At 46.2% G+C, this 22,273-nt stretch overlaps 1 protein-coding gene across 3 annotated transcripts in view; it reads left to right on the top strand.

Moving 5' to 3' along the window:
* The window catches only part of LOC142487138 (cadherin-6-like), a 431,390-nt gene that overhangs the window by 277,238 nt on the left and 131,879 nt on the right, over nucleotides 1–22,273 (top strand). For all 3 annotated transcript variants that reach the window (XM_075585907.1, XM_075585904.1, XM_075585905.1), the window contains 3 exons: nucleotides 18,503–18,622; nucleotides 20,444–20,611; nucleotides 21,886–22,073. In XM_075585907.1, the coding sequence (XP_075442022.1) occupies nucleotides 18,503–18,622; nucleotides 20,444–20,611; nucleotides 21,886–22,073 (476 nt within the window). The remainder of the gene's footprint in view (nucleotides 1–18,502; nucleotides 18,623–20,443; nucleotides 20,612–21,885; nucleotides 22,074–22,273) is intronic.

Genomic DNA, 22,273 nt, shown 5'->3' with positions numbered 1-22,273 from the left:
TTCTCCAGCACCTCTCATCATCATCATCCTCATATATCTCCCCCAGCACCCCTCATCATCATCCTCATATCTCCCCGAGAAACCCTCACTATCAACCTTTGCGATACTCCCCATCTATCTCTCATACCCCCATCTCTCCCCCTCACCCACACACATAATACTCCCCCGCCACATCAAACACACAATACCCCCCTGCACACCACACACATCCCACCCCCCCTGCACCTCACATCCTTCTCCCCCGTGCACCTCACATCATTCTCCCCCCTGCACCTCCAATCACCCCCCCTGCACCTCCAATGACCCCCCTGCACCTCCAATCACCCCCCTTGCACCTCCAATGACCCTCCCCTGCACCTCCAATGACCCCCCCTGCACCTCCAATGACCCCCCTCTGCACCTCCAATGACCCCCCCTGCACCTCCAATCACCCCTCCTGCACATCACCCCCTCCTTCACATCACCCCCCCTGCACATCACCCCCCTGCACATATCCCCCCCTTGCACATAACCCTCCTTTGCACATCAACCCCCTCCCTTGCACATCACCCCCCCCCTTGCACATCACCCCCCTCCCCTTGCACATCACTCCCCTCCCCTTGCACATCACCTCCCCTCCCCTTGCACATCACCCCTCCTCCCCTTGCACATCACCCCCTCCCCTTGCACATCACCCCCCTCCCCTTGCACATCACCCCCCTCCCCTTGCACATCAACGCCCCTCCCCTTGCACATCATCCCCCCTCCCCTTGCACATCACCCCCATCTCCCCTTGCACATCAACCCCCTCCCCTTGCACATCACCCCCCTCCCCTTGCACATCACCCCCCTTCCCTTGCACATCACCCCTCCTCTCCTTGCACATCACCCCCCTCCCCTTGCACATCACCCCCTTCCCTTGCACATCACCCCCCCTCCCCTTGCACATCACCCCCCCCCCCTTGCCCTCCCCTTGCACATCACCCCCCCCTCCCCTTGCGCATCACCCCCCCTCCCCTTGCACATCACCCCCCTACCCTTGCACATCACCCCCCCTCCCCTTGCACATCCCCCCCCCCTCCCCTTGCACATCACCCCCCCCTCCCCTTGCACATCACCCCCCCTGCACATATCCCCCTGCACCTCACATCACCTCCTCACCTTCGATCACGGCGAGACTGCGCGCGCGCTCGCTTGCAAGCAGCGGACACTGGAAGTGCCGCACTTGAGAGCGGGCTCGGCTCCCCCGGGGAGGAAGGGGAGAGCGGGCTCGGCTCCCCCGGGGAGGAAGGGGAGAGCGGGCTCGGTTCGCGGGGGGAGGGAGAGCGGGCTCAGCTCGCGGGGGCAGGGAGAGGGGGCTCGGCTCGCGGGGGCAGGGAAAGGGGGCTCGGGAGGAGGAGGAGGGGGGGGGGGAAAGCAGCGCGGGCCGCGTGTTGTGCAGGCCTGCCTTACACCTATATTTTAATTAATTATAAAAAAATTGACTTTTCATTTACTGGATGTTTTTGTGCCGCATAAGGGGATCCTTCTCTATCTCAGTATACAAACCCTGACTTTAACTTTATTCACACAATAAAAACCTTGCAGCTTTATGACATAGCTGGAGTACCCCTGAACCTATACCAGGTTCAGGGTGACTTGGGCATGAACTGGGCATCCCACCTTATGCTAGGGATCCCAGGATGGTTCCCCAATTCCCTTTTTCCCTTTCCTGTTTGTGCTGAGGCAGCGAACCCTGGCAGTGAGTCACAAGAACATTTCCAGGGTAGGATTTTGCTGATTGATTACCGGATTCCCGGGTACATCTTTGGGGTATCCCATAACCCCACTACATTGCCACAATCTGCTAGAAGTTTCTCTGCAAACCCCACCCTCAAACTCACAGCCTAGCAAGCTCCTCTGACCAGCACTACTGGAAAGGCAAAAACACAAAAATACTGAATTGTCGCATAATTTATACACAGTCTCTGTGATGTATATATGACAGCTGGGGCCAAAAGCTGACACTCTAGGACCTTTACACACGGATCAGGGGTAACCAAGTGGGCTTAACCTTTATTATTGAGCCGGGTTACCCCCTCAATGTCACAGTCTCCATTCTTCTAGAGCTAACTTGAAGTTATCGGTTACCTACGTCATAATTTTACTCGGCTGGAAAAAATTTTTGTTGAGAAATAGGCACATGGATGGAGTCTGGCTAGAGGGGTCCTTCTCTGTGTCAGAATGGCCCTGACGTCTGATGCATCCACTTCCAAGGTGAACAGTAGTTTGGGGTCCAGATATTTGAGGATGGATGCTGAAACAAAGGCAGTGTTCAGATGATCGAAGGCTTGGTTTGCTGCCGGCAACCATGAAGTAGGATTTGCACTTTTTTTAGTTAAAGCCGTATTGGGGGCTACCGCAGAAGAGAAATTTTGATTGAACCTGTGGTAGTAATTAGCGAAGCCCAGAAAGCGTTTTATGGCCTTAAGAGTAGTGGGACGAGGCCTATCCAGGACCGCCTTCATCTTAGCTGCACCCATGCTGATACCAGTGTCAGAGATGATGTATCCTAGAAATGCCGTGGTGGTTTGGTGGAACTGACACTTTTCCAGCTTGGCGAACAAATGGTTTTCACGTAGGTGTAGAAGTACCTGTTTGACATGACCGACATGTTCTTGTGAGGACTTAGAAAAAGTTACGATGTCATCCAAGTAGACAATAACAAACTGGTTGAGCAGATCTCTGAAGATTTCGTTAACGATGTCTTGAAAGACGACAGGGGCATTGCAGAGGCCGAAAGGCATGACAAGGTACTCATAATGTCCATTTCGTGTATTGAAGGCCGTTTTCCACTCGTGACCCTGGCAAATTCTCACCAAATTGTAGGCCCCACGCAGGTAAAGATGTTGGCCCCTTGGAGGCAGTCGAAGAGTTCTGAAATCAATGGTAAGGGGTAACGATTTTTGATGGTGATCTTGTTAAGACCTCTATAATCGATACAGAGTCGTAGAGATCCGTCTTTTTTTTTCACAAAGAAGAATCCTGCTGGGGAAGAAGATTTCGAAATAAATGGAATGTCAATGGGACAATAGAATGAGCAAAGAGGTGGCAGGACCTCTGATCGTGGTTTATCAAAAACATCATGAAATTTGGTGTGAACCTCAGGTAAGGTTATCTTCTCTTCTTTAGGAGCGGCAACCCTGCATATACTTTTGATAGGCACGGCACAGTTTTTGGAACACAGGACAGGTTCCATATCAGTCCAATCTATACATGGGTTGTGAAGTTGAAGCCACGAAAGACCAAGGATCACGTCGACCGATGGGGTATCGATGGTGTCCATCTGGATCTCTTCTATACTGCTGCGGCCAAGTTTATTCGAGCATTTGCCTGTTCTTGGCCGCAGCAGTAGCCTGACGCGCGCCCGAGGGTGACGGGCGCGCGCCGAAGCAGCGGAAGAGCGCCCTCCGATCGGGGCGCTCTCCCTACCGCTGCCGGGTCCGCCGGGTCCCCCGGAACCCCCTCCCTCGGGGAGCCCTGGACGCGCGTGCAGGGGGCGCAGGCTCCCGAAGACGCGTGACCGCGCGTCTATGACGCGCGGCACGCCGAGGGGCGGCCACTAGCAAGCCGGGAAATCTCCCGGCTTGCGGATCTGGCCGCACTGCAATTAAGTGTGTCGGCAGTGTATGGTCCTCACCTGTATGTAATCAAAATGGAGTGGTCGGTAAGGAGATAAATGCTGGTTGTAGTGGTCGGCCATCAATTGCTTCCAACCCGACAGGGCATTTCTTGCAGACAAGAGAGATATTGTTCTTCTCAGCGAAGCCCTGGTCAATGAAATTACCTCCCGACCCGGAATCCACAAAGGCTAAAGCGGTGGTGTGAAAGTTCTCGCCGGTCAGCGTAACGGGTACCAAGATCCTCGTTGGCAATGTTTTCTCTTTGGTACGAGTAAAGAACGTGTTCCCAATGTGATTCCCCTGGACCGCATTGGGAGTTTGCATTACCCGACTTGTGGGGGCAATTGAGTACCTGATTTCCGGGATTGCCACAGTACAGGTAGAGGCTGGCGTTGTGTCTGTGCTGTTTCTAGCTGTAAGACAACTTGTTGCCACCAAGTTGCATGGGCTCTGGAATATCTGGCAGAAGTGGTTCAGCTGTGCCAGCATGGAGAGAAAGGAATATTGGAGTGAGCTGCCATTAACGGGATCTTTCGTACCTCCTCTCCTACAATCGTTGATAAATGCAGATACATAGGGCGATTAGTTTTTTGTTATCGGTAGGACTTTCATGTGCAGCGAGCTCGTACTTTAAAATCTAAGAGAGACCTTGCCAGAAGGCAGCTGACAATGACTCATTTTTCCATCTGGTCTTGGCGGCAATAGTGCGGAACTTCAGAGTGTATCTAGCGACGGATCAATTTCCCTGGGAAATGTGGAAAAGGGAAGATGCAGCAGTTAACTTGCGACCAGGCATGTCGAAGACTCTGAGGAATTCCCAGGTGAATTGTCCGATATCCTGTGTGAGGTCCGATCTCTGTTCCCAGATGGGAGAAGCCCAGGCCAGGACATCGTTGTTGAGTAGCGAAATAATATACGCCACCTTGGATCTTTGAGAAATAAATTGAGAAGGCATTAATTTGAACTGGATGAAACATTGATTCAAAAAGACCCGGCACCCATGGTGGTCGCAACCATAACGATTGGGTGTAGGAAGTCTGGGTTCTTATGTCGAGGTCATGGGCAGAGAAATTAGGGTTGCAGGAGAAGGCCCCGAAGGGACAGGACTAGGAGAGGGGCTTGTGCCTGGTCGTTAAGAGACAGGAGGTTCTGTTGCAGTAAGTCCATGCGTCAGTCATTTTGTTCAAGGTATTTCTATATTTTGGAGAACATGCTCACGTGCGTGCTCAAGACTCGCCCCACCCCATTGGGTCCATGTTTAAGGGGCTGAGCATACTGTAACGGAGTGCTCACCATAACCAAGGCATGACTGCGGGGCCGAGGTGGCTATTGATATACACCAACCTCCAGCCACGAGGACGTGTCTGGAGTGTAGATTGGTCAAGGTAGCCGGGTCGGGGTTGGAGAAGTCAGAATAGTCAAAGGAACTTGCCGAGGTCATGGTTGGAGAGGTGCGGATCATTGTAGGTACTTTGCCGTGGTCGGGATTGGAGAGGTGCGGATCATTGTGGCACTTTGCCGAGGTCGGGGTTGGAGAGGTGCGGATCGTCGTTTGTAAGCCAGGGTCAGGAGTATAGAAGAGTGGAGTCCAGATGAAAGCCAAGGTTAGTCAAGGAGGAGAACTAGGAACCAGAATCGCAAGACAGGACAAGGAGGCAGGAATCGCAGTGAACACTTCGCACATATATAGGGAGGAAGATCCAATGAGGAGCAGACTGAGGGACACCTCAGTAAACCTGCCTTTGGTTGGCTGTCCGGATAGGATACACAAATGTGGGGAGTATCCCAGATGAAGAAAGATGATGCTTCGCGTGCGCGCGCTGAACACGCACCGCGCGCCAGAGACGTCACTGCGCTGGTGTAATCTGGAGGCGGGACCAGTAGGTGCTGTATTTACAGCAGCGCGGGATGCGCGCGCACCCCTTAGATGACTGCTGGTACAGTAACAGCAGGGTGAGAGGAGCGTCACAGGTGGAGGAAGTAGTGGGGCGCCCGATCGCGGGTTGGGGTATGTGCGAATGCGCCGGGCGCACCGCGGATCACGGATCCTGACAGGTAGTGAATGAGAGGGAAGAGAGGGAGAAAGAATAGGGGAAGAAAATAGAGGGAGGTGGGAGAGAATGAGTATATGGAGAGAGAATGGGGGATGGTGGGAAAGAGGAAAAGTGGGAGAGAGGGGGTAGGTTGTGCAAGGGAGAGAAGGGGAATGTGTGTGAGGGAGAGAAAGTGGAGAGTGTACTGTATGAAGGAGAGATGGGGAGGTGTGTGCGAGGGAGAGAAGGGGGAAGTGTGCACTGTATTAGGGAGAGATGAGGAGGTGTATGTGAGGGAGAGGATGGGGAGAGTGGGTATGAGGGAGAGAAGCAATTGTGTCAGGGCCAGGGCATGTCTCACCACTATTTAAAATATTTATAAATACCGTTACAAATTACAAAATAGTTTTGCCTCATTGGGAGTGGTGAGTTGTTGTTGGAACTTAATTATGGGTAACAACAAGTGACAAATATATATATATATATATATATATATATATATATATATATATATATAAAACATGCGTTACCAGCGAAAGTAAGAAGGCAACAGCATTCAGTAGATATCAGATGATTTTTAGTATAAAAGATACTTGCACATTGAACCAACGTTTCGGTCTCCAAACGGGGCCTTCCTCAGGGTTTCTACTGATGCTGTTGCCTTCTTATCTTCGCTGGTAACGTACAGTAGCGACATCTTTTATTCGACTAAATGCCGGCGGCATGCCGGGATCTACCCCAGCTGCCGCCAGTCAGAAACGCGCGCCGCCGCGTTTCCCCCACGCACCCCCCCTCCACATCGCGCGCAATTACCCCCCCAAAGACACCCCGAACCCGGCTTCTACTCTGCCCCTCTGCTTCCCCGCACCCCCGCTTACCTAGATTTGAACTCCAGGGGTGTCGGGGAAGCCTGGGGAAGCCGGGGAAGACGGGGAAGCCGGGCGCGCTTGTGACCGTGACGTCACAGTGCGCCGCCACGCGCCGCGGCTACCCGCTTCCCAGCCTCATTCAGCCAGCGGCATTTGCTCGAATAAGAGCTGCCGCTGCTGTATGTTATTTATTCTTATTGTACAAGCACCAGCTTATTATTGCATTACTACAGGAGTGCTGGACTACTTTTATTGAAAATACAGTGTATATATATCCGTCACCCATACATAAGTAGCCATGTGTAAAATTGGTATACATATTTCTCTCATGCTGAGCAGTAATTCCTGTTAAAAAGGCAGGGTTGCCAGTAGTCATCATGGAGGTTTGCCCTCAAACCCTGTGATGTGTCATATGCAGCAAAGGAAGTGACAGCATGCTTTGTGTCCACTGTTAGTGACACAGAGGTGGGTCTTTCTGGAGCCTATATATTGCACAGCACTTCCTAAAGTTAGTGTGTTCGTGTTCAACTCTGGTGTTCATCCTGGTTCTGCTATGTCTGGGTGAAGTGTCTGCAGCAGTTCAAGTCTGTCTGTCAGGGAGGAACATGGCAAAGTGACAAGCAGATTGCACACTGTGTCCAGGGCTCTGGCACAGTTGGTGGTCTCCCTTAGGGGAGAGGTGGAAAGACACCTTGATTAGAGAACAGAAGGAACTTTCCTGGAGATGGACAACCTGATAATGTGCGGCTAAGTGTCGGCCGCTATAATGGGCAGTCTGCCATGTAACGTGCTAATAAAGATGCCCATGAGAAAGATACCCTTCTTGCCTGTGAATGGAGTTACTCAGGGAGAAGGTGCACGTAGGAGTTCTCTTCCAGAAACTGCTCCCTGCTGCCGTGGGGATCTGGAAGGGATGGAGGCGCTGTACCGACTGTGAGTAGAACTCTGCACTACCTCATACGCCTGTCATGATGAAATCCCCACTACCAACAAGCGGGAGACTCAGGAGTCCTGTGAGCCAGCAGGTGCACCACACTACACTGACATGTAACTGGGGCAGTTTCTCACATAGGGGTCAGGATCAGAAGGGCCCCGATGGAAACACTGTTACACATATTTGAAGGAAGTTAAAAAAAAATCTATTAGGTATAACATTTGCATTTTTCAGTTGACGTGGCATTGTGACAGATGTATTTCTCCCCTGCGAAAGTTACTTGTGGGGGGAGGCCCTAAGCTGAAGGTTAGCCTAGGGTGTCTGATACCCTGGCACCGGCCCTGGATACTGCTTCTGGGGTCCCCTTGGTTCCAATTGTTTAAGAATCAATTTACAGGTTTTGTGGGATTGCTGCTTTATTAGTTTAGCAAATTTAGGACGATCCACCAACTGTGAAAATCTCACAATCCATATTTTTGAAGGGGTTAAAGTCACATGCTTGACGCAGTAACAATCCCTATGTCTCAGTGATCACGTATCAGTTGTAAAATTAGTTCTTATAATAATGAGACTATTTTAAAAATAATAAATATCTAAAAAAAAAAATTTGCATTAATATATCCCCCCCCACCCCAAAACTCAAGAAACGACTAGAGTATACCATAGTAATGTATGTGATCAAGATGAAAAAGGCAACTTGTACAAAGAAAGGGAATCGCATTTTAAGGGGCCAATATGACAGTTCAAAGAAGTAACTTTGGCAACAACACGTCTCTTAGCTGACAGTTTTTTAAATGTTGCCACACAAATGGACAATAGAAAAAGTTTTGTGTATCATGTCTGTTGATCTTAAAAACTGCAACAAATACTCGTACCAGGGAAGGAACTACCAATGTTGCTATTTCCTGTTGGCAACCAGGAGGCCAGTACCTCCGTCACTGGGGTGATTCTGGGTCATCTCGGGGCAGCGCCTTCACCTGTAAGGGATCCCAACGTGGTGGGATAGGCCCCTTACAGGAACAATAATACACGCAGTCATGCACTGTATATAACAACTACCTTTACTGAACACGGACCACAGTACCCTGTACCACACGTATAACAAGGCCCCAACCTGATACCACCAGTGAGTGTCCCCAAAAGTACATAGGGTGCTTGGCACCAATACCCTGGTGTACCTTTCTCCCAATGTCAGGCCCACCCAAAATGTAGGAGATAGCACTATCCCGTGGAGTGTTGGTGAACTTAGTTGAGGTACCTGGCCATGTACTCAATTACTCGGTGCGGCCAACTTAGCAACAGAGATCCGCTTATCCAGTGACGTCATCGGCGATGGTGTCAGCCTCCACGTGCGGTGAATTCCGGCATGGAATAATATCACCATACAGAGTCTCTTGCAACGGAGATGGTCTGGTCCCCCAATTCCCATGCAGCGTCTTTACTGTGACTCTGACACTAAACAGTAATGCGGAAGCTTCCCTACCCAAGGGGTCTTCCCTAAAGCAACCACAAGCTAAGTGGAAGGTGCCTATCTAGGAACAGGGGGGGGGATCTAGCCCCAGAGGGGGGGATCTGAGTGCCACAGACACTCAGACCCTACCTTCCCCTTCTTTGTCCTGGCTCCAACTGCCCCTTGCACTCAGAGCGTGCCAAATGTAACAATCTCCCCTCAGGAGATTCTAAAAGCCCTAATGGCTAACACTGCCCACCTGATTCACTGCCCCTAAGAATTATGGGGCTTGTAGTCCCCTGCGGAGCAAATATAGAAGATGGCCGCCACTACAAGGATGTACTGCACAAGCACATCTTCCCTGAGATGGCTGATGGGGTTTCTGGGCTCCTCTGCGGATGTGTGACTCTCCTGCGCATGCAATGCAATTGCAAAATGGCGGTTCCCTGTAATAGGTGCCACCGCAGAGCTCCGGTGACCCCGTCGCTCATCCAACAACCCTGTATGCCACCGCAACCTCCGCTGGAGCCGCTGATTGCCGCAAGGTCTTCCTCACATGACCCACAGCCGCATTAGCACCCCCCTTCCCCAAGCCTGCATCGGAGGTGAGACGGGGGCTCAGTTGGGACACGGCTACACAAGAAAAGAGGAACAAATAATTAGTTCTCATTAGGGCAGCCTTTGTAGACCCTGATAATAACCCAAGTGCAAATACGTGTCTGTTCTTTGTTTTTTCTTTTGTTTTGGTTTATTTTGAGCCAATTAATATAAATTCAGGTTTATTTTTGCTATTTTATAACTTTTGGGAAAACGGTACAGGAAACTCGAAACCATTATTATGAAGCCATACATTTCTGCATTTTCTGTAATTATAGTCTGTGCTTTAAACACAAAAATACAGCTCAACCCATTTATAGCGCGATCCGCTAAAATGCTGATCAGCTTATAACGAGGTCTGAGTGTGGCTCCCGTTTTTTTTAAAAGTATCTATTCAATGCTTTATTGCTAACGGAGACAGACACACACGGAGATGGAGACAGACACACAGAGACAGAGATGGACAGACACACACACACACTTTTGTATACTTAGATCAAGCAAACCTGCTAAGTCTTCATTACAAATTATTCCTGGCAATTTTATCTACACACCTCTCCACAAATAAATAATTTTTTAACATAAAAAGGCAAGCTGTAAGTGAATTAGAATTGCATTTGTATCTCACTCTCCATCTCAGTATTAGAGCACTGCCTTTGTTACTAATAGCTGAGGTGGCATTTTTGCCTGCAATGAGAAGTTTAATTAAGGTGAAACAAACTGTAGACAGTTGCCCAAATGGGGCTCTAATGAGCTTTACTTCAAAGGTTCTACACGGAGGTGTATTTATCTACACATTGCCCCGGTTTGTTGACATATGAGTCACAAAGTGAAATTGCTGCACTGCTACACTTAAAGTGAAATTCAACCATTGAAATTGCTATAACACTCAACAAAGATATAATTTATATCAGAAGCGTAAACGAGGGGTGATAATTGGATACGGCCGTTGAGTCGTGCCCCTAGGATAATAACACACTTTGTGTACCTGTTCGTTGTATGGCTATATGGTTTGTTTGTAAATATTTGTATATAATAGCTTTATTGAGCAGCACTTGGATGTCTCCACATGGGGGGTGTCTATTGACACACTTCCTCAGGCTGTCGGTATATGAGTTTTAAAGCAGGCACTAGAAAGAGGGAGCTAAGATAATAAATGAAGAGGATTACTCCTTGGGTTAAATGATGTAACACTTTGGGTAACATCATTTAATTAATTGTACCAACTACCAACTTTATTATGCCCACTATTCTTTTCTCTAACAGATAATATTGTAGCCTGCAATAAAATTCCTCATTCGAGCATCGTTACCATACATAGGTTCTATGTGTTTTAAACTTGTATGTGCACATTTGTATAAATATGTAAATAAGTAATCAACTACCTTTTTGACTGCATCCCTATTATTTTTTGACCAACGTACAGGAATTTTTGTGTTCAATTCTCAACTAGTGAGTGTGGTGTTTTTTTAGGACAAGTACTGATGTGAAGTGTACTAATACCACAAGTTTAATTAAATGTTATTTACTAAACTAACATTTAATATAGCAGCCTAATGGTATAGTGTACATTACTTATTTATCTTCTGGATCTCTGTATATTTATGAATTGGCCATAGATTTGAATTACCAATTTAATATTTTTATATGAATATAAAATGATTTTAAAATAAATTCCCAATAACATATCATAGCATTGAGTCCATTCATTAGGGACCTTTTGTTCTTTTGTATTTCCAACACGAGAGGAAGAAGAATGGAAAACACACACAAAGATCTCCTACCTCTGAGTCTCGGATTTCGCCGGAGCCTCTCTCCTTTAAAAAAAAAACACACACAAACGCACACACAGACAGACACACACACACACACTGTCCCCTCAGTCTGTCACTGTTACACACACACAGTACCTCTGCTGGAGGTGAGGAGAGAGGGGGGAATCACACAGAGAAAGCTGACATCCAAGCTTCTCCAGACTGCATGAGATCTTTCCCCCCTCTCGCAGAATCACCAGCTTCTCCTGCACAGCACACACAGATCAGCTGATCTTGGGGGTGCCACTGCGATGCCGGCTTCAGGGAGAGCAGGGAGAGTTATCCCAGCTCTCCACCACTGGCGGACGCGGAACCCCTGATCGTGGCAGCTATATATATTTTTTAATGCGATCCCGGTTATAACACGGTATCAGTCTGTGGCCCCCGAGCACCGCGTTATAACGGGGTTCAGCTTTATTATCATTTGTGCAAAAAACAAATTATGTTATTTTTAATATAATAGATAGCTTTACAAAAAATTTACCAAATTTCCAATACCGGTGCTCTAGAGTTTATTATAGTTTATTTATTTTAAAAATACATGTAAAACATAAGACTGAAGTTTTGATCCACTTCAGACCTCCAATGGGGCATTACAGTTTTGATTGATCAGTTTTTGGGTTTCCTTGTCACCATTTTTTCTAAAATGAATGTAGTTTTCACAACAAAAATTGTTCTCACATTTTTGCTCTAACATAACACTTATTCAAAATGGAGAATGAGAAATGGGACACAACTACCATATATCTGTAAGGCTCAACCAGAACAATGTATCCTTTCACTACCATAGGGGTAAACAACAAAAGGAGCCAGCAATATTTTGTAGATGTATTTTGTAGATTCTAAATTGGAATTTGTGATGTTTTATTTAATTATTTATATTTTGGATTATGTAAACAAGGTTTTTAAAGCTATGTACAATTATTTTGTACCTAGTTCTGCTATTCTGCTGCTCTGTATAGAGGGAGACTGTCCCCGGTAAACCAACACATTTGATAACTTTATGTACAGTAGCTTGCAATCACTTGAATGGAAATCATGGTCATTATTAACTGCACATTTCCCTACTTGTCACAATGCTGTACAGAGGCCTAGGGGATAAACTTACTGTAGTTACATTGCATTCAAGTGTAACGGTTCGACCCCTACCCAATCTCATATGGGCCCCTATGTGTGGAATCTGCCCCCAGTTACATGTCAGTGTAGTGTGGTGCACCTGCTGGCTCACACGACTCCTGAGTCTCCCGCTCGTTGGTAGTGGGGATTTCACCATGACAGGCGTGTGAGGTAGTGCTGAGTTCTACTCACAGTTGGTACAGCGCCTCCATCCCTTCCAGATCCCCACGATAGCAGGGAGGAGTTTCTGGAAGAGAACTCCTGGGTGCATCTTCTTCCTGATTAACTCCAGTCACAGGCAAGAAGGGTATTTGAATCAAGGGCATCTTTATTTGCATCATGCATGGCAGACTGCCCATCATAGCGGCCGGTACTTAGCCGCACATCTTGTAGCTGCACACCTCAAGGAAGTTCCCTCCTGACTCTATAATAGAGACAGGGATATTTCTGCCACCTCTCCCCTAAGGGAGGGCCACCAGCTGTGCCAGAGCCCTGGACACAGTGTGGGGTCAGCTTGCCACTCTGTCACTACAGACACTTGAACGTCACAGACTTGATTCCAGACAGAGCAGACTTGAACTCTGCAGACAGAACTTGAACCACTAACTTTAGGAAGTGATGCGTAATATGTAGCTTCCAGAAGACCCACCCCTGAGTCACTAATAGTGGACACAGAGCATGCTGTCACTTCCTTTGCTACACCTTACACATCACAGGAGGTGAGGGCAAACCTCCATGATGACTTCGGCAAACCTGCCCTGTTAACGGGGATTACTGCACAGAATAAGAGAGGAATGTAAACCCAAAATACACAGGGCTACAATCTCCCCCTGGTGGAATCCAACTTGGACCTAAATTTACAGAAGCTTCCTTTTAACGGGCAACTGCAAAACACAAAACAAGAATGTCAATACAGGAATACATTAGTACACATCAATGTACCTGCAAGTTAAACACACAGTGGATAATATTACAGGAAAATACATCCTAACTCAGATGGGGTACAACCAGGATTACTCCCTTACCCCCAGGATATATCTTATACTAACTATACCCTCTTAAGGTGGCCTGCGCACAGCATGGTCCACTGGGTTTAGAGCAGAAGTACCATAACACTCTCTGTGACATACTGGACACCCACAATCAGCCCATAATTCCGGCCTGGATAATAATGGTCGGAGAGAATCATGCACATACACTTCCTTAAGGCATTTCCTGGAGATATAACCCACCTTCTCTAGATTATACCAATTTTCATCTGAAACTTCAGGATCACAATCCTCTAGAGGGCTATCAGTATCCCAATTTTCCTTGTCTGATCCTTCCTCATCATCAGAACTATATCCCCTGTCCTCATCAGTGGAACCCATTTCAAACTCAATTTCCACCTCCCATGGATGGTGAAAATAAAGTAATAACTTTTGACGATTCCTGGCAACTCTGTCAGGCATTGGAGGTACATAGGGGTTTACCCAAGCAACAGGCACAATATGAGCAACATTACCCAAGTCCCCAGACGTTCCACTGGAATGAGTGTACATACAATAACGCTTGGATTTCCCTTTAGCCACATGCCTAAATACAGTAGGATTCATCACCGGAGACTTCACATATGTTACCACTTCCCTCCCCGATCCCTCATCGGATGTAAAACATTCACCCCAGTTCATAGCTGACCCAGTCCTTTCTTCAGATGTGTCCCGTGACTCCCCAGACCACCCTTGGCTCGATCGGGACCCCGAGGGAGACGTGAAAGGGGCAGGGATTTGGGCAGTGGCCTTAGGGAAGGGGGAAGTGTTCTTTCGCTGCGGTATTATGATCCACAATTTGGCTATGCCCCGGCCGGTGGCAACGCTGGACGGATCAGGCTCACCCGTCTTCTTGCTTCCCCGTCTCTTCACTGCCTCCCGGTATCTGTCCATATCTTCTTTGGACAGTCTGGTGCTGACCATCGGCGGCGACGGCTGCTTCCGGTCGGCTCCGCTGTGGCCACCGGAAGTGATGTCATCGGTCTCGAAGGATGAGGCGCCATCTTGGGTGGGGTCCCCCACCGGAACTTCTTCGCCGGATACGATGGTTCGTTCCTCAGCTCCGCTTGGGCCTTGGTGGGGCCTTTCTTCTCCACCGCCTCCATCGGAGCCTGTGGGAGGTAAGAGGGTATCTCACCACTCCGCTGGCTTGCGATGAGGTCCTCTTCTCCTTTCACGCTGGGAGTCGCTACGGCCATGGGACTCTTATGCTGCTCCGGCCGCACCAGTGCAGGTTGTTGCTGGATTTCGAGGCTCAGCTCTTCGAGACCACCGGTAAATGCTTTTTCTTGCTTTTCAGCACCGCTGTAGTGGCCCGCCAGTAGGCGCATCACCACCAATGTAGGACTTCCCTGCTCATCGTCCGACAACACAGACACCGATGATGGTAAAGGTACCTCCACAGGGGACCGACAGCGAGGTTCCAGGTTCTCTCTGCGGTTGCAGGCCACAGTTCCACTCCTCTTTGGTACCATCATGAGGAGCGATCACCCCTCTCTGGGATCGACCTTCTCCTGCTTCACTCTGGGCGAGGCTCCAGCCGTCAGCATGGCTGTGTCTCCTCCCACCTCCGCGGCGTGCCCAGGCATTGCGGACATCGCGCCGTGGTGCTGGCTTTTCCGCCGGGTAACCTGCACTGCATGCACAGGCACCGCAGTACCTCTCTTCCACCCGCCTTCACCACCAGGAAGCCTCCTGGCAGTTGTTAGGGATGTACTTCGATGTTGTCCATGACACAATTAGTCGCACTGGTTAAGGGAGACACACGGCACAGCAGTCTCTCCTGTTCACCAGCTCCTCGCAACTGAGGGACAGGAAGTGCACATCCAGCTCCTCCCTCAGTCAGCTCCGTTCACCATTGGCAGATGCAAAGACCCCTCCCTCTGGTGGATATTAGAGGAGGGTCCCACAGCTGCACATCATGACCCAGAATTGGCTCTGAGCCTGTCACAGTCCAGGAGGGCGTGGCCACAGCTTTTGCGCCACTTCCCCCAACAGGGTGGGGTTCTTTCTTTCGCTCCTCTCCTGGCCAACTTCTTGCAACATCACTGTTTGCACACAGCCCACGCGGTCTCCCAGGGAAGCGGAAGACGCCATTTTAGATCACGCTGCACTCCACATTAGCAGCAGGGGTTACTTGCGTAGTGATCACCGTCTGGCAATCAGATACTCCATTATTTCCGCACATAATTACAATGTCCTCACAACTTTCCTCCAGGGTGGCACCCCGGGAACCTAGGCATGACAAGAACGGCGCAGCCACTGCTTTAGCGCCACTCCACAGCAAACTAGCAAAAATCACTTCTGTAGTTTGTTCCTCCGTGGTACACACAGCTTTCTCCATCAGGCGCGAGCCGCCATCTTGGACTCTCCGCACCGTGCGGGACATCATTACTTGCGATCGCCATCTTTTCAATTCTGCTGTAATTGCACATGGTGCTCCTTTCTACTGGGCAGCCGCCATTTCTGATGCAATAAAGTATGCCAGTGCACCTCTACATGTATCTCATGTGTGTCTTACTCATGTATGCACTACCTCAGGCTAGCCTAACTCTCTCACTGTATGCTGTACACACTATCCTCCAGTATGTGCTCTGTGGTAAGCGTGGTCTGGTTACTGGCTAGAGTACTCTGGCTTCTCCCATGCAGTACTAGGGCGTCACCTACTTTTGGCTACACCTAGCGCATACCCTCCCAGGAGTTCCTGACCCATGTTAACCAGGCTACCCCCTAAGGCATCCTATGACTAGCTGCCTCAAGGTGACTAGGACAGCAATAGCCCTGTCTCCAGACCTACTTAACTCCATTCAGGGCTCTAGGGTGTACTTTGCAAGCATACATCCCACCCCTGACTACCCCTAGGCTCCCTTCCATTCCACAGCACTTCCTGGCAGCATACATCTCCTGTTTCCCAGTCAGCCTAGCAAAAGCCTGTCCTGATGATCTCAGTAGCGCCTCCAAAAATGTAACGGTTTGACCCCTACCCAATCTCATATGGGCCCCTAGGTGTGGAATCTGCCCCCAGTACCATGTCAGTGTAGTGTGGTGCATCTGCTGGCTCACAGGACTACTGAGTCTCCCGCTCGTTGGTAGTGGGGATTTCACCATGACAGGAGTGTGAGGTAGTGCTGAGTTCTACTCACAGTTGGTACAGCGCCTCCATCCCTTCCAGTTCCCCACGACAGCAGGGAGAAGTTTCTGGAAGAGAACTCCTGGGTGCATCTTCTTCCTGATTAACTCCAGTCACAGGCAAGAAGGGTCTTTGAATCAAGGGCATCTTTATTTGCATCATGCATGGCAGACTGCCCATCATAGCGGCTGGCACTTAGCCACACATCTTGTAGCTGCACACCTCAAGGAAGTTCCCTCCTGACTCTATAATAGAGACAGGGATATTCCTGCCACCTCTCCCCTAAGTGAGGGCCACCAGCTGTGCCCGAGCCCTGGACACAGTGTGGGGTCAGCTTGCCACTCTGTCATTACTGACACTTGAACTTCACAGACTTGATTCCAGACAGAGCAGACTTGAACTCTGCAGACAGAACTTGAACCACTAACTTTAGGAAGTGATACGTAATATATAGCTTCCAGAAGACCCACCCCTGAGTCACTAATAGTGGACACAGAGCATGCTGTCACTTCCTTTGTTACACCTTACACATCACAGGGGGTGAGGGCAAACCTCCATGATGACTTCTGGCAAACCTGCTCTCTTAACAGGGATTACTGCACAGAATGAGAGAGGTATGTAAACCCAAAATTACACAGGGCTACACAAGCATTATCTGATTAACAGAAATAATTCTGCAAATGAAATGTGCAACATACAATATACTGCATAAACAACATTTCACATTGATGTACTGCTGATTTAACCTAAAGTTTACAAATTAATCTTCTGTGTTAACGGACAGTTCATTAAAATGTAAATATGTATTTTGAGTGCTAAAGATACATACTGTAATATCCTGTTTCGTACAGAGAAAAGCTTAGAGCAAGTGTACATTGTTTATGTTGTTTTTAAAAGGTTCAAAGAATTCTAAAAGTCAGTTAAAAAATCCTACAAATATGCAAGAATAGAGTATGCAGGGAAATAAGACAATTTTGAAAGAATGTTTCATTTAAAAAGTTCAATCAAAACCAGTAAAAAGGCAAAAAAACTAAAAAAAACTAAAAAAAAAAAACGAAATTTGGTAAATATGTTCATCTTTTAGCCTCAGACTACTTAATGTGAGAGATTTACTCAGCTCTGATAAATGCTATTATACAGTGAATCCACATTAACTGCCATGCAGGTTAATGGCAATTAATTCAGGATTGTGATGCAATAATTTGCATCTAAGTTTAGTGAATACCAATGCATATTTCCTTAAGAAAAGAGTTTAAAAAGCATGTTGCTGTTGCCGAAGTTCATCGCTACTTTCGCTGTAGTTTCAGGAATCGTGTTACTCTTGTAGTGTTAAGTTCTTGCAGCTTTATTGGTGCTAGGGAAATGTAGATATGTTTTAGGTTGTTACCTTTTTTGAGACCAACATTAGGATTCTTCATAGATTTAATAACTGCATCCTAGAAAATTAAATGTATGAGGTTTTGACAGCCCTGTAGAGTGTACACTATGATTTCACCTATGATTTTCATCTAATGCTTATCCCGTAAAATATATTACAATTGTGTTACTCCAGTAAATCAAGAGCTTACTATCACTTCTCAATAATTTAATTTGAAGGAACCTGTGCATGTTTGTTTATTAATATTTAATTATTTCATTCATTGAGATGTACTCTGGTTCTTTATTTAATGCTCAGTATACACTGTTGCCTAGTTCTGTACTATTGGATAAGATATGTACAGATGGCATCCTTTCTTCTTATCTTGTTACTCATTTGGCTTATTTTCCCAAATATGTATTTGCCAGTTTGGTTTGCTAAACCAGAATTAAACTGATTCTTTTTCCACAGAGTCATTTTCATTATAGCCACCTGGCTTACGAAACTGTCCGTTTCTTTTGCATTCATTGCAGGAGCATTTGTCGTTCAAGTTACAGCCAATGATGCTGATGATCCAACCTATGGGAACAGTGCAAGAGTCTTCTACAGTATTCTGCAGGGACAGCCATACTTCTCAGTCGAGTCTGAGTCAGGTCAGAAGACTTTGGTGTCTTTGTTTCTATAATTGAAGATGGCATGTTAAGTCAAGCTAGGACATACTAGACAAAACTTGAAAGAGATTACATTTTCCACCCTGCACAAACTGACAAACTCAATCGAGCAAAACATCTGTAAACATGACACCTGTGTTATTAGAACCTAACAATCAAAGCTGAAATATAATTAGGGTTGTGCACAAAATGGTTTTCACTTTGAGCAAGAAATAGTCACGTTTTGTTGTTGTTGGAGGTTTCACCTAATTGTACATGCCATTTCTCCTAATATATACTGTACCTTTTTCCTAACACTTTAGTGGCTTTGATTTTGGAAACATTTTTGGAAAAAGGTATTTACTGTACGAAAAGTTTGAGAATTTTTCTGAAAAATTCGAGCAGTGCATAAAAAAAAAGAAAAAAAAATCAGATATTAATGAACCTTTTCCCCTTGAATTTCACCTGCATTGGAAAGATCATTCTGACGTTTTAATTGAACTTCCAATAGAACTCCGAAGTTTGCAGAATTTGGATAACGATCCTCTGAACGTGCCTATCCTTGCTAATACAGATATAGCAAGACTTACTGTCTTTGGAACCGCGGCTGAAACAGCAGAAATCAGTGGGTGTCTGCTGTTGTCATGCTGTGGGGGTTCCATGCATCCTGATCGAACTACCCATAGCATCCGGGAGTCGCTGTTGTCGCATGACTGCGGGTGGCTCTGGTGCCACAAACCATTTGGTTTGCTACATTTCTATGTACAGTATTTGTTTTTCATTATGGTATTATTTTAATTCCTTTGATGCGAGAAATTATTGCAATACATTTCACTCCAGGGCATAACTTTGCGTGCATCAGTCTTGCAAACCAGAATTCCCTATTGAAGTAAAAGAGGAACGTCAGCCAAAGTATCCAAGCAGCTGCTTCGGTGCATATACAGTAAAATAAGCCCCAATTTCTTCTAATTTATATTTGTTTTAAAATCTTGTTTCCTTGCTCTAGGTGGGATGGATATTTTTCAGATTATTTTTCCATAAAAGAAAGGAAATTATTGAAAGTAATTACATGGATATTTGATTTTATTTTTTTGCATTCAAATAAACATCATCCTCATGTTTCTTACATATTATACAAATATGTTAATCTGAGAAATGTACACCACCTCCACTTTGGAACTGGCCAACTTGAAAAATGCCATCCCTACGAGCAACTATTGCAACATTACATGTAATCTAGTACTGTACTTGTACTGTGTCATGAATTTACCCTCCAACTCCTCTTTAAATCCCACACAACCCACCACAAATCTCTCACTAACTAGGACATGTTTACATTGGAGAAAATTACCTGTCTTCATTGATACAAAGAGAAATTTAGCATCAGTTGAGTGGCACAAGTGCCTCAGGGACACATATAAAATGTGTATGTAACAGTGTTTAGCACATAGCCTAAACAGGCTATATTTATCACTGAAAGACTTAAGTATGTGATCCCTAAATTCCATATGTAATTGGCTTCCCTAAACAAATGTAACCATGCCTAAAGAAAATACATGTCTGCTTTTGTTTCTTTTGAAACTAGGCACATACAGTACAGTATTATCAAATAAAGGGGTGTTTGCAAATCAACTGCATCCCATGTTTAAAACTAACTTCAAAATATTATTCACAAATCGTTGTAGGTGTTGAATTTTGATAAATAAAGAAGACATCAATTGCCCATATGTAACCTCTTAAACATGCCGCTAGCATTAGCACATTGGTCCTTGCAGAGTCTTTCCTTTACGTCTGTCAGTACTTACAATGATTCTTTTGTTGCAGGTATTATCAAGACAGCATTGCCAAACATGGACAGAGAGAACAGGGAGCAATATCAAGTTGTTATCCAGGCCAAAGACATGGGGGGACAAATGGGAGGATTGTCCGGGACCACAACAGTAAACATCACATTGTCTGATGTCAATGACAACCCACCTCGATTCCCCCAGAGTAAGATCTGTTCTTTTCCTTGAGAAATATTTAGAATGATAAAAAACGAAGATCGAGAAAATATTATGTTCTCTATATCTCAGCCCACAGGGATAAAAATGGCATTAAATGGTGCAATGTAGAGCATTTTGATTTATTTTGCTGGCAGACTTTTTAGCCTTGGGCTTTGCTATGATATTTACAATCCCATATATTCTATATATTGATATGAGGGATATGTCTTTGTTTGCCTTGTACACAGTTTTCTCTTAAACCAAAGGAGATCTCTTAACACCTATTCCTCTGAGAAAATATATCTGTGATTCCTTTACCATGAAATGTAATCATATTTAAAATGAATGTATCTGCACACATGTTCTCCTTTATGCATTATTAAGTCTGAACTTCGTTTATATATGGTGCACATCACATTGTAGCATCTGTCTTTACCTCCCTTTGTCACAGTACAAACCCATAAAAAAATCCCTATGAAAAAAAAACAAAGGACAAAACCGGAGTTAATTTCATTATGGTGTAAAAATGGAGTCAATATTTCAAAAGTGTCTTCTACGGTATGTTTCTCCAGGCTGCCCATTACTAGTGTTTACTAAAGCACACAGAAAAAAAATAATCTAAGTAACCCAATCAGACATTTGGAATTATTGGTGAAAAACATTTGCTATGCAGAAATAGGTTATACTATAGCATTTCTATTGCCATCTTTTTTTATAACTGTCATGAAATGTCTTTAAAAAAAAAGTCGGTGCTTGAGAAGATATGCATGAACAACTCACCATAACGTGGTACAAGTATACAATTTAATGGTAATAATATTATTTTTCTTCTTTCAAAGTGCTGACAATATATTCAGCGCTTCACATATAATTTTGCAGGGGATATGAGAGATAATGTGATTTACCCAAGGTCACAAATCGAACTGGAACCCAATACACCCGCTCAGGACCGGCCCGGTGCAAACTTTGAGTCTGAGGCCTCTTACGCTCCCCGGGGCCCTACCTGTGGCCAATTGTGGTGGCGCTGGAGGTAGCCCATCCATGTGCCTTACATGGAAGTTGGACACCACCGGAAGTTGGGACCGGCTTCCGTGACCGCCACCTGGGTCAGCTCCCTCCGTCGCCACTACTGCTAAATAGTTGGGGTCCCAGGGGGAGAGAGCGCATTTTTATTGATTAATCTTACAGTTTTTTACAACCACAGTCCTATAAAACTTCTCCTGTACAGTATAGAAACCACCAAAAGCATTATCACAAAGCTATATATCTTTATTTCTGCAGGTACCTATCAATTCAGAACCGTGGAGTCTTCCCCAGTGGGTTTTTCAATTGGCAAAATGAAAGCCAATGATGCTGATGAAGGTGAAAATGCAGAGACTGAATACCACATCAGTGATGGTGATGAGTCCAACATGTTTGATATTATCACTGACAAGGAAACTCAGGAAGGGGTTGTTATTGTGAAAAAGGTAAGATGCATTTTTTTTAGGAAAGCTGTAATGGGACAAATCCTCCTAGGATGAAAGTGAACTAAAGACAGTTGCATTTTTAAAAGTTGAAACAGGGCCCTAAAGCCGAAAGTGTTGCAACACGGGCCCAGGCACACTACAGGCCCTGTTGGAGTATAACATACATACTCAGGAATTTGTTCGTTTTCTAGGGAATAATC

Source organism: Ascaphus truei, chromosome 2 (genome assembly GCF_040206685.1).
Source record: "Ascaphus truei isolate aAscTru1 chromosome 2, aAscTru1.hap1, whole genome shotgun sequence".
In the NCBI taxonomy this organism is placed as follows: Eukaryota; Metazoa; Chordata; class Amphibia; order Anura; family Ascaphidae; genus Ascaphus; species Ascaphus truei.
Note: the sequence above shows the minus strand (reverse complement) of the source record. Positions and strands in the feature narration are given on the sequence as shown.